This window comes from Podarcis raffonei, chromosome 11, assembly GCF_027172205.1.
Source record: "Podarcis raffonei isolate rPodRaf1 chromosome 11, rPodRaf1.pri, whole genome shotgun sequence".
NCBI lineage: Eukaryota > Metazoa > Chordata > Lepidosauria > Squamata > Lacertidae > Podarcis > Podarcis raffonei.
This window is the reverse complement of record NC_070612.1, coordinates 43,321,713-43,334,029: the sequence shown is the minus strand read 5'-3', so window position 1 is coordinate 43,334,029 and position 12,317 is coordinate 43,321,713. Positions and strand designations below refer to the sequence as shown.

General features: G+C 46.4%; 1 protein-coding gene across 2 annotated transcripts in view; it reads left to right on the top strand.

Annotated features, from left to right (window-relative positions):
* The first annotated feature begins 6,776 nt into the window (after positions 1 to 6,776).
* The window catches only part of MCC (MCC regulator of WNT signaling pathway), a 212,321-nt gene continuing 206,780 nt past the window's right edge, over positions 6,777 to 12,317 (top strand). Inside the window, exon 1 of one of the 2 annotated variants that reach the window (XM_053408630.1) lies at positions 6,777 to 7,174. In XM_053408630.1, the coding sequence (XP_053264605.1) occupies positions 7,020 to 7,174 (155 nt within the window). In that variant the 5' untranslated portion in view covers positions 6,777 to 7,019. The remainder of the gene's footprint in view (positions 7,175 to 12,317) is intronic. The other variant, XM_053408632.1, reaches the window with a different exon arrangement.

Here is a 12,317-nt window from a genome sequence, read left to right as displayed (position 1 = left end):
AAGCATATGTTATAAATCCCCTATTAACCCCTTTTCTTGGTGTCACTACTAAGGACCAATTTTGTCTGCAGGCAACTAAGGAATACCCTTTGTAAATCTTGTTTTCCTCAGGTAAATATTACTTACACATGGTAAATATTGTGCAACCACAAGTAGATCATTGCCTGTCACAACTGCACACAAACTGGGAAGTAGCTACTAGTCACAACTTCACAAAAACACATCACAGTAAAATGTACACAAAGGTACACATCCATCCCCAAATCTGTTTTCTTCCCACAGGAGAAAACACAGGAACGGCTTTCTTTTCTCCCAGGTGAAAAAGCAGCTGGGATAGTGGAGGGGAAATGGCAGGTTTGAAAAGCAGCCTCTTCCCCCACTGTTCCTCTCCTTAAACTGAAAACCCTATAAGACTCCTTGTGAGCATCTTGTTTATACTTCTCCTTTATGCCTACAAAGCAATAGTGCTTAGGACAGTGTGACAGCCAGTACTTTAAGGAACTGGTTTCACCGCTTTTACTTCCCGTTCCATTTTTATAACATCCTAATTTTTACTGTGCAGACAAATTATGACAATATAAATGTTGGGATTAAGCAGGTTTCAAAACACATAGAAGCTTACAGAAGTGGAACTGGTTCTGGTTCCATCAGATCCATCATTGCAAGCAACATGGGTATGAACATCCTTTGAGAATCTGTTTGTGGTTTAATGTCTGAAATGCTGTGGGTACAGGACTTGAATACTGCCATTGACCAGACCAAGTGGAGTGCTGATTGGGACAAGATGCCATGCTCCTCAAACTAAGCCTGCTTAAAAGAGAATGCTTATGATAATACAAAGGTGGTAACTATCTCTCTACACTCTAATAAAACAAGTAAACACCATTGGTCAAAAATGTAGGAGAGATGTAGGAACATATTTCCATATGTGGTGGTCCAGTCCCGTCATTTGGGCTTTCTGAGACTGTGCCTTCCAAAAAGTTAGCCTCATTATTTCTCAATTTCTTTGCATGCTGTGAGGGAGGATGTCATACACAAGGAACTTCTCAGATTCCTATTTGCAGCAGCATGTTTAACCGTTGTGAGATGTAGGAAGGTGATGGACAATGTTAACATTATGGGATATTGGTACCAACAAATGTGGAATATTGCCTTAACTAATAAATTTCCAAAGCAAATACAAGAAGGCAATTTCCATATGATGTGTCTTATACCACTTTGGGATTTTCTCAAAGCATCCTGCGACCTATTGTTTGTTAAGGGTTTGTAAGTTTCAAAAATTTAGGGGAAGTCAAGGCTGTTAAAGTGATACAAGAATGCTTTAAATCAGAGGTTTTCAACCTTTTTGAGCCCACAGCTCCCTTGGCCAACTACATTCTTTCTGAGGCACTCCCCCACCCCACCCCACCCCGCTGTCCAAAAGAGAGGTGCCTCTTCACACTGACCCACAAGGAAGAGGATGCCCCCAGCCTTAGTGGCCTAAAGGAGACTGGCCAGAGGTGAACATGAGGCTAGCTAGCACCTTACCTCAGGAGGCAGTAGAGGGCGCTTCCAGCCCTGCATGGTGGAAAGGCTCCCTTTCAGCACTGGGCACTCAGCTCCAGGAAAGCCTTGCACACAGCAAACACAAGAAAGGCCAGCACAGAGCCTGCCTGCCTGCCCTGTCTCCCACTTGTATGTCCATTCCAAACAGCAAGGGCTGGTGGACTAGCCGACTAGGCTCCCTTGCCTACTTGCTTACTTACTGCAAGGCCACCTCAGCTCCTGGCAGCCAGCACCCCTAGGCCAGCCCCAGAGACACCATTCGTCTGGGGAGCTTGTAGCCTTGGCTGCTGCAACAAACAGCCATGCAAGCCTTTGGGAGGTAGAGGACCAAGAGGGCATCAGGGGAGGGAGGGAAGGAAAGAGGGACAGAGGCCAGTGTTGCCTGCGGCACTCAGACCATCCTTCATGGCACCCTAGGGTGCCACGGCACACTGGTTGAACGGCACACTGCTTTAAAGATATGGTGTGGATGTGATCACTGTCAAGAAGCAGGTGCTCTGAAAATATATTGCAATCGGGAGATTACTGGAGGCCCTTTCTGGATGTAATTAAAGAACACGTGCAGGAGAAGAGATCTGATTTTGATCATATAGCTCAGTTGGTAGAGCATGAGACACTTAATCTCAAGGTTGTGGTTTCGAGCGCCATGTTGGGCAAAAGATTCCTGCATTTCAGAGGGTAGGACTAGAGACCCTCACGGTCTCTTCCAACTCTACAGTTCTGTGTTTCTATGCAGTGAAGCACAGCAGCCAAGGATTGAAAAAATATAATGATGCCGTGTCAGTAGTAGCGAAACTGTTTCAGTGCCAGGATAACCTGTTTGCTGTTACACACAGTCTAATTATTATCTCTAAAACTTCTTGGGAAATAGCCTGTAGCTTAATGAAAGGTGTTTCAGGTGACTGGATTGCTGCCCAGTGGGGATGTGACTGTTGGATGCAGTGCAGGCCATGGTTGTGATTGGGGACCTCTTTGCTGCTACCATCACTGCCACGGTCACTAGTACAGACAGAGGTCTCTGGTGTCTGTTGTGGTTCTGGCTTTGTCACCACATGAGGGGAGGTCCCACATTAGTGTGTGTGTAGTGGGTAGTGGAGCAGGCTGCTGCTGTTGCTGCATGCTTCTGTTCTTGGGTGCCCACCTCCCTGCTTGCATTAAAGCTTTCTTTCCCATGGACCCATGTCTGGTGGCATGGTTCCTTGGTGTTTAGATGCTGTCTGTGAGCTCAAGGTATGTAGGGTGGTTGCAATTGCCATGCATTTGAGCGGAGAAGGTATATCCATGTGTGTTTGTTTGTAGCAACCCAAAAGTTTCATTCACAGTCTCAGCTTTAGTCCAAAGCGCAGGACACAAGATTTAGAAGTCTGTAAGCAAAGTTATAAGATGCATAGCTAGGTAAAGGTAAAGGGACCCCTGACCATTAGGTCCAGTCGTGGCTGACTCTGGGGTTGCGGCGCTCATCTCGCTTTATTGGCCGAGGGAGCCAGCGTACAGCTTCCAGGTCATGTGGCCAGCATGACTAAGCCGCTTCTGGCGAACCAGAGCAGCGCATGGAAACACCGTTTACCTTCCCGCTGGAGCGGTACCTATTTATCTACTTGCACTTTGACGTGCTTTCAAACTGCTAGGCAGTAGCTAATATGTTATTCCAATACTTGATACACAACCTCTAAATTGACATTTTAAAAGCTGGATGTGACCAGTCTGGTACTCACCCCAAGCAAGAAAACTGTGCTTACAAGCAGGGCCGTCTTACCCATAGGCACTAGGGGTGCAGGGCACCTGGGCGCTGGGCTCTCAGGGGCGCCAGGCTGAGAGTCCGGGGCCTGAGAGTTGAGTCCAGGGAAGAGCCTGCCCGTCGGTTAGAGCGTCATGGTGGGCTCTTCTGCTGCGGGTGGCTCTGCGCTGCGAGTGTGGGGGTGACCAAGCCAGCGAGACACTGAGGCGGCCGGCCGGCTCTGCCCTCCTGCACGCCTGGGACTGGGCAACCTGGGGGGGGGGCGCCGGGTGGATCTTTGCACCCTGGCGCTGCATATGCTTGACAGCCCTGCTTACAAGTGTGCGTTCCTGCAGTTGTTTTGGATCTGAGTCAGTCCCTCTGACTCTCCTGCCACCTCTGCCCCCTACAGCCCCACCCCAGAGGCTGACTCAGATGGCCTCCCCTCCCTTTCTGTGACATCTAGCAATGAAGGGGCAGAAAGCCCTCCCAACTGAGTGTTGGCCTCTCCCCACCTCTGACCCCTGGATTCTCCTCCTCCAGATGTCACCAGCCCTTCCCTTCTTCCCCTTCCATGGTTCATTTTACATATCCTACATTCCTGCATATTTTACTATAACCATTCAAACCAGTTTTCCACTTTTATATCAAATATTATTTACACTGTTGAATTTATCTTAATGCTGCCAGCATTTTCAGCTGTGTACAGTTATTCTCCATATATTCAATAAATGTTTTCCTCTCTTCTATAAATATACGAAATTCTTGCCCTCTTATTCTATGTGTTAAATCTGCATATTCTGTCAACTTAATTTGCCAATCCTCTTTAGTTGGGACCTCGCTCACTTTCCATTTGGGGGCTAACAAAACATGGGCCGCAGATCTAGCATACATAAATAACTTTTTCCGACACCTAGGAATTTCTGTCTGGATTATTCCCAATAAAAAGGACTCTGGTTTTTTTGGGAAAGTAATTTTAAACATTTTTTTTCCAACTCATTATAAACAATTTCCCAATATACTTGTACATTTTTACATGTCCACCACATATGAAAAAAAAGGTTCCCTCCACTTCTTTACATTTCCAACACGCATCTGTTTCTGATTTGTAGATCTTAGCCAATTTACTAGGAGTTAAATACCATCTGTGGATCATTTTTAAATAGTTTGATGCATTTATTTGTGTGGTAACTGCCACACAATAAGGTGGATCCCATAATTTGAATTGCTCTTATACCTAATTTTATAGCAGATTGTAGAATTCTAGTTCATGGCAAATTCTAGGGTATAATTGAAAATATGGTGCTATCAAAGAGAAACCAAAGATGTTAGCAAGTCACTTGTTTTTCATTTCTAAAGCATTGGAGTATGTCGAAAGTTATGGGCCTTTTGTCTCTTACAGGTACAACAAAATTGGCTCAGGGGAGGCTCTTGCTAGTTCCTCTGCCCTCAGAGACTTGGGTTGGTGATGGCTCAGGAGAGGACATTATTTTTATGATTGTAGGTTGATTAAACATGTTTTAATGTTGTAATCTGCCCTGGAAGCTTAAGGTGAAGGGCAGGAAATAAATAATTAGTCTGACCTGAGGAAAATAAAACGTACCAGGTTCTGGCTGGCTGGAGATAAGAGAGTGGACACCACTTCAGAATACAAAAGATGTTCATGGGGCTTTGGCTGATTTACACTGAGTGAGATTAGACCTGTGAAATATCAGTGTGACTATTTTCGGTCAGTTTAGCACATTTAGCACATTTCGCTAAACAGAACTGAGTCAGGCGAAGTGACTTGGCAGAAGAAGCAAATAAGAGATCTGGGGAAACTTTTGTACTTGAGGAAAATGTTTATTAATGTAAACAAAACCCAGGCCCAGTGCCAGGTTGCTGGAGGCCCCAAGTGAGGGGACTCTGCTTTTGATGCTATGCGTCTTCGCTGCTGCTTCTGCATTCTTCCACTGGGCTGTAACACAGCGTCAGCAGGGAGAGAGCAGTGACCCAGGCTGTGCTCCCTTGACAACAGTCAGTCCCAGTCAGATGTCCAGCTTGCCAGCTGCTAATACCTAATTAAACCACCTGATAGTCAAACAAGAATGATATAACATGTTGTCATATCTATTTGACATTTTAGAGAAATATTCTCCATCCAATATATGACCTGAATGAGAAATGCAAAGTTTGCTACAAAAACATGTCCTGCGATACCTTACAGATTAACATTTTTAATGACAAAAGCATTCATGGATTACAGTACAGATGCATGACGTGTTCTCCTAAGACAGGGGTCAGCAAGGTTTATCTTGCCTGGGCCGGATCGGCCCCACGGAGATCCCTCTGTGGGCTGGATCGCACCAACCAATTCCGGCGTCTGTGCATGCGCAGACGCGATTTCTGGCACTATGGAAGTGAGTCCCTGCACCACGCTGTGCTGGTTTAGTGCAGTGCGCGAGTGGGCAACTCGGTTCGGGGGCGGCTTGTGGGCCAGTCAAACAACCTCTGTGGGCTGCTTCTGGCCCATGGGCCTTAGGTTGGTGACCCCTGTCCTAAGATGTAGGTATACAGGCATACCTTGGAGATATTGCAAGTTTGGTTCCACACAACCGCAATAAAGCAAGTAATCACACATTTTTTTATTTATTTCCCAGTGCATGTAAAAGTTATGTTTACACTATACTTTACTGTAGTCTAATAAGCCAGGTCCCTGGCTGCAGGGGTAGGAGGGGAAAAACCTGGCTCCAGCCCTAGCCAGTTCCACTCCCATGGCCAGAAGAGGAGTGGTGGCTGGGGGGGAGGAGGCTAGGGGGTGAAACTAGGTTTTATTTCACCCAGGTCAAAGATCCAGTTTGGCACACACACCCCATGCATATTTGCATACCCCAGGGTGCCACATCACACTGGTTGAAAACCACTGCCCTAGCGAATCTTACCTGGCAAGGGGTACCTTGCACGTCAAGGAAGGAGCCTGGGGGGGGGGGGTAATGTGGGAGTTATTCTTTTGCTGTTTTGTTTTTACTTATTTACTTGTTTTTATCCTGTATTTTATTCTGTGAACCGCCCTGAGATTTTATGATGAAGGGCGGTACTGTATTATAAATCAAATAAATAAATGCGGGGAAGGTAAAGAATGACTTCTATTTCTGATGCCACTTTGGTTGTGATTCGCTTTGAGAGTTTGTGCTTCGAATGAATGAATGCTGCGTTGACCTCAGAGGCTAGGATTTTTTTTGGGGGGGGGGGACCAAGAGAACTTGCTCAAAGCCAAATCTGGGAACCTCGTCGGGTCTGAGTCGCGAGTTGCGGTTTTTTTCCTTCTATGCCACTAGCTGGTCAGCAGCCCAAGTGGTGCTCTGCAAAACGCCGTTAGAAGAAGCTCCGGCCCTTTTTCTCCCGCGTCTCCCTCGAGGGGCGCGCGACCCCGTCGCCAGAAGAAGGTGGCTTAGGCGGGCGGGCGGGCGGGCGGCGGCTGCTCCTCCTTGCAAAGGCGCGCCGGATCCCCAGGATGCCGCTGATTGGCGCGCGAGGCGGCGCGCGCTGAATTCGTGCGCGAGGCGAGGAGAAGCGCTTGCCTGGGATTCCCCACCCCCTTGTTTGCATTGTGTGGCCCTCGCGCTTTGTACGGCTGCAGGGCCGGGACGGATTTGCGCGCGCGCACACACGGGCTTGTGGCTGAGGGAAGCACAGACGGAGAATTCCGAGGGACCGGACTTGTGCGGACGTTGCCACCGCCTCCGCCTCCTCCTCCTGCTCCCCTGGAGAAGAGCGCATGATGGCGGCAGCGGCCGCCCCGGCCGTGGTGGTGGAGGTGAGCCTGAGCAGCACCGCGAGTAGCAGCAGCGACACTTCCAGCACGGGCGAGGAGGAGAGGATGAGGCGCCTCTTCCAGACCTGCGACGGCGACGGCGACGGCTTTATCAGCAGGTAACCGCAGCCGCTGGGGCAGCCGGTTGCTCTCTCTGCGCGCGCGCGCTCGCGCACACCCGCCGAAAAAGTGGCAGCTCAACTTCTGAGCAAGTTTCTCAGATGCGAGTTGCGCTTCATGCACGACGGAGGTGCAGGGGAGGTGCCCCCGGACAGACCGACAGACAGACAGATGGACGCTTCTTGGGCAGGGGGGTCAGCAGGGTGGATCAGCATCACACCCAGGGTAGCGTGCTGGCCAACCACACAAATATTTTATTGGTTTTTAAACAGATACAAATACAATAGCCATCACACACTTAGCCAGCAGTACAGCTAATGGTGTTTGTTTTATCCATTGTCTCTAGACCCCTGGTTCCCAACGCGAGGCACATCCCCCACAGGGGAGCAATTTGATTTTTAAGAGGGACAATTTGGAAATTTATTTAGACCAAGTTAATGGCCTTTTAGGCTTTCTCCACATGAATAACACAGTGGTACCTCAGGTTACATATACACTTCAGGTTACATACGCTTCAGGTTACAGACTCCGCTAACCCAGAAATAGTACCTCAGGTTAAGAACTTTGTTGTTTTTTAAAGAAATATTTATTAAAGATTTACAAAAGCATAAATACAAAAATACATAAAAGAAAAAATAAAAATAAAAAATACAACATACAAAAGACAAGACAAAAAGTAAGAAAAATTTAAAAACAAACAAACCGTTTTTCATAACTTTAAACTCCTTTGCTAGTTTCTTGGACCTCCTCACACCTCCCCTTTTTGTATTCCCATTTACATAATCAAATCAGCAAATCCTTGCCCTCTTTCATTTATCTTAACTCTATATCTTAACATTTTTTAACTCTATATTTTCATCCATTATCAATTCATTTTTACATATTCTTATTAACTTTGTTGCTAATGCCACTTATTTTCAATCCAACATCATTTTAACATTCATTAACTTTACAATATTTCTGCAGATAGTCTTTAAATTTCTTCCACTCTTCTTCCACCAACTCTTCTCCCAGGTCTCGGATTCTGCCAGTCATTTCCGCCAATTCCATATAGTCCATTACCTTCATCTGCCACTCTTCCAGGGTGGGTAAATCTTGTGTCTTCCAATACTTTGCAATAAGTATTCTTGCTGCTGTTGTTGCATACCAGGTTAAGAACTTTGCTTCAGGATGAGAACAGAAATCGTGCTCCGGCGGTGCGACAGCGCAGCGGCAGCGGGAGGCCCCATTAGCTAAAGTGGTACCTCAGGTTAAGAACAGTTTCAGCTTAAGAACGGACCTCCAGAACGAATTAAGTACTTAACCCGAGGTACCACTGTAGTTCACTTTTTGAATAATAAGAATTATATGTCTACGGGGGGGAGGGGTCAGGATTTTAGAGATGCTTAGGTGGGGCATGGCCAAAAAAAAAAAAAAAAAGGTTGGGAACCACTGCTCTAGACATACACTTTACACTTTCAGTATTCAAACATATTACTTGGCGTAACCCTTCCACTGAGAATATTGACCAGTTGGTATAGGAAGGTCTTGTTTTTGGTCATTAATATAGTTCAAGAGAGGGGTCCACGTTTCTTGGAAGGTGTCTATTCGTTACGCCTTTAATTTCCCTCCTTTATCTGGCGAGATGCTCAGACATTGCTGTATCCCAGATATTATTTTCCCATATGTTGACGGGTATTTCAGTCTGGTTCTTCCGTTGCTGAGCTATCGCTAATCCTGCTGTGGTCAGGAAGAAGCCTACTAGTTTGCCTGTGGCGTGCCGGCCTTTCTGGCAAGGTAGTCGCTGTGACTCTGGAAGCCTTCCTATAGAAATCGGTGGTTAAATCTTTCGGAAGAAACTTCTACCCAGCAAGTTATTCCTCTCCTCTTTTTTTTGTTATTGTGGTGTCAGGCAGTTATGTTCTTTGCCCTGGAAACTCCTGAATGCATAAGTGCTGATTATAGCTGCATAGTGGTGTGGACTCCAGGCGTTCTGTTTGCGCCCCGAGGCACTTTCTCCTTCATTACGACTGTGCATGCTGAGCTGTAGTTCAAATTAAGCTGAGCTGGTAGTATTAGGTTCATTTACACCAATGTTGAGGGAGCAGGTTGAAAGGAGAAGGCAGCTTTTCAATTTCAATGTTACACACAAATGTGAAGGCCCTTGTGCTCATCTCAGGAACTTGCTTTAGCTTGGCATTGTGGCAGCAGTAGCGGTTCACACCCTGCTGCCAGCCAGGGAGAAGGTGGGGTCTACATTTCCTGTTCCCAGTTGTCCAATAACTGACCCCCCTTGCTAAAGGGCTTGAGACTGCATGATCAGGGATGGGGGTGAAGTACCTGGGAACCTCTGGGTTTCCTTGGACTCCAGCTCCCATTGGCATCAACAAGCATAGCCAGTGATCAAGGGTGATGAGAATGGTAGTGCAATAACATCTGGAAGTCAATGGGTTTCTGGTAGCTGGTCCAGAACATCTCAGGATGCTTTGGTGGAGCTAAAAGGAGTGAAAGACTTGATAATGGTTGTGTTGACCCCTGATGTGGTTGTGTTGATGATCTTATCTAAATGGATGACACTTTGGAAGAAATAGAAACAGAAGGGGTTTTTTTTTAGAGGGTACCTGTATATAACACTTGTGAATAATGACTTTCATACAGAGTGTGCACAGCTGCAGGTAGCATTGCTAGCCAAGGTAGCATGAGCATAGCTGGGTGGGGGCAGGGGGGGGCAGATGTTCCCCCTGAGATCAAGTAAAACAATATAAATACTTAACTGACCAATCACATCGGTTCTGCCCTCCAACGAAAGTCTTGCCCCCCCCAACAAAAGTCCTTGCTATACCCATGCAAGGTGGATAGTATACATGTTATTTCATTTGTTCACATGCATTGTTTTCCCCCTAGTGGGAAGAGGCACAGGACAGAAGCAAAACAAAATTCCTATAAACGCTCCCCCAGTTGTTGTTTAGTCGTGTCCGACTCTTCGTGACCCCATGGACCAGAGCATGCCAGGCACTTCTGTCTTCCACTGCCTCCTGCAGTTTAGTCAAACTCATGCTGGTAGCTTCGAGAACACTGTCTAACCATCTCATCCTCTGTTGTCCCCTTCTCCTTGTGCCCTCCATCTTTCCCAACATCAGGGTCTTTTCCAGGGAGTCTTCTCTTCTCATGAGATGGCCAAAGTATTGGAGCCTCAGCTTCAGGATCTGTCCTTCCAGTGAGCACTCGGGGCTGATTTCCTTAAGAATGGATAGGTTTGATCTTCTTGCAGTCCATTGGACTCTCAAGACAATTCCACTATGTGTATTTCTGTGACATGTTTATGGTGGGGAGGGGAGGGAAATATCATGTTTTTACATGCCCCAATGAATAAAATCCACAGTTCTGTTTACAGCTTGTCTGATTTTCATAGATCATAGAATCAAAGAGTTGGACGAGAGACCCAAGGGTCATCTAGTCCAACCCCCACAAATGCAGGAATCTGGCCCACAGACGTCTCTGGGTGGGCTTGAACCACCAACCTTCTGGTTAACAGCCAGATGCACTGAACGATTGTGCTACCTGAGGTGCTATGTAGGGCTAGTTTTAAGATACATGTTTTTAAAATGTTTGGAAATTGATAGATGGTATTATGTAAGGGAAATTTTATTTGTGTGTATGTGGTTAAGCTGTCAACACATAGTTGTTGGGTTTTGTGGATTACCGTATTGGCCTGAATATGAGCCACACTTTAACTTTTCATAGTCAGAATGTGGGGGGCCACATTCCGACTGTGAAAAGTTGAAGTGTGGCTTATATTCACAACTTTATGCTATGCAGCCAGGGGGGCAAACAGCGCCAGGAGCGCAGCAAAGTGGAGCCCGACCCTTGCATAGTCCCTCACCCTCTCCCCCAAGGTGGGGAAGGGAGAGGGTGAGGAAGCGGAAAGGCGGAAACACAGCCCCCCCCCCCGCCGCATATGTAGCCAGGAGCAGCGAGGAATGGAGCAATGGAGCAGCTTATATTTAGGTATTTTTTATTTCCCCCACTCCAATTTTAAAGGCGTAGCTTATATTTGAGTTTGGCTTATATTTGGGCCAATACAGTAGTTATTGGGCCAGGAGGTGTAGTGTCCATCTCTTGCCACTAGTACACCACATACATCTTTGTAACTCACCCTTAATATTGTAATAGTGTTTCCACATATGCTGACGGTTTTAAATGGACATTTTGCTTATCTGAAACATCTCCATTGTCAAACATATGAGTGCAATATTTGCTTTTGCAAGTTTGGAAGGCGTAATCCTCTTAACATGCATTCCATATCTTCTTGGGTATTGAAATGGTTCTCTGGTTATAATCTGGAGGTTAACTCAGATGTTCAGATTTGTCCAAGGCAAGAACCTTAAAGGCAGTAAAGACAAGGTCAACATTTTGCATGCCATTCACTTATGATTGGATTAAGTGCTGGGATAAACCAAGGTATTACCCTGGCTCCATAAATATAGAGAGAATGGACAGTCAATGTCCATCCTTCACGCAGTGCTCTAATGCACAGTTGTTCTTGATGTTAGCACACATAATCTCTTCTTGTACTATGGCAGGGATGTCCAACTCCCAAGAGACTGCGATCTACTTAAAGAATAAAAAACTGGCAACGATCTACCCTTTTTTGGGGGTTTCAAGTCAAAGTTGTTGAGCTTTTTTAGGGAGGAAAGTACAGTGGTACCTCTAGTTGCGGACATGATCCATTCCGGGGTGCCATTTGCACCCTGAAAAGTCCACAACTAGAGCGGCGCTTCTGCGCAAGCACAGAGTGAAATAGAGCACTTCTGTGCGTGTGCAAAGCACACATAATGCTTTTGCTCATGCGCGAAGCACGCAGAACGCTTCTACGTGTGCACACGCGGCGAAACCCTGGTCATGGCCCCAGCAGAAGCTGCATGCTAGTTTAACTCCTTGTTTCCAGATGCAAGCCTTTAGGCTTGGCTTTGCTCTGCAGTAAATAGTTCAGACATCTGTATGTTTAATTGGGAGAAGAGAAACATAAAACCTATAAATGCCCAACTTCTGGAGCACCACTGAACCAGTAAATCCTAGATAGACCACCAACAGTCACAGTGAACAGTTCGAGAGTGACTGGAATGCCTTTTCTTCTAAATGTGCAATTTACTCTGTGGGTTA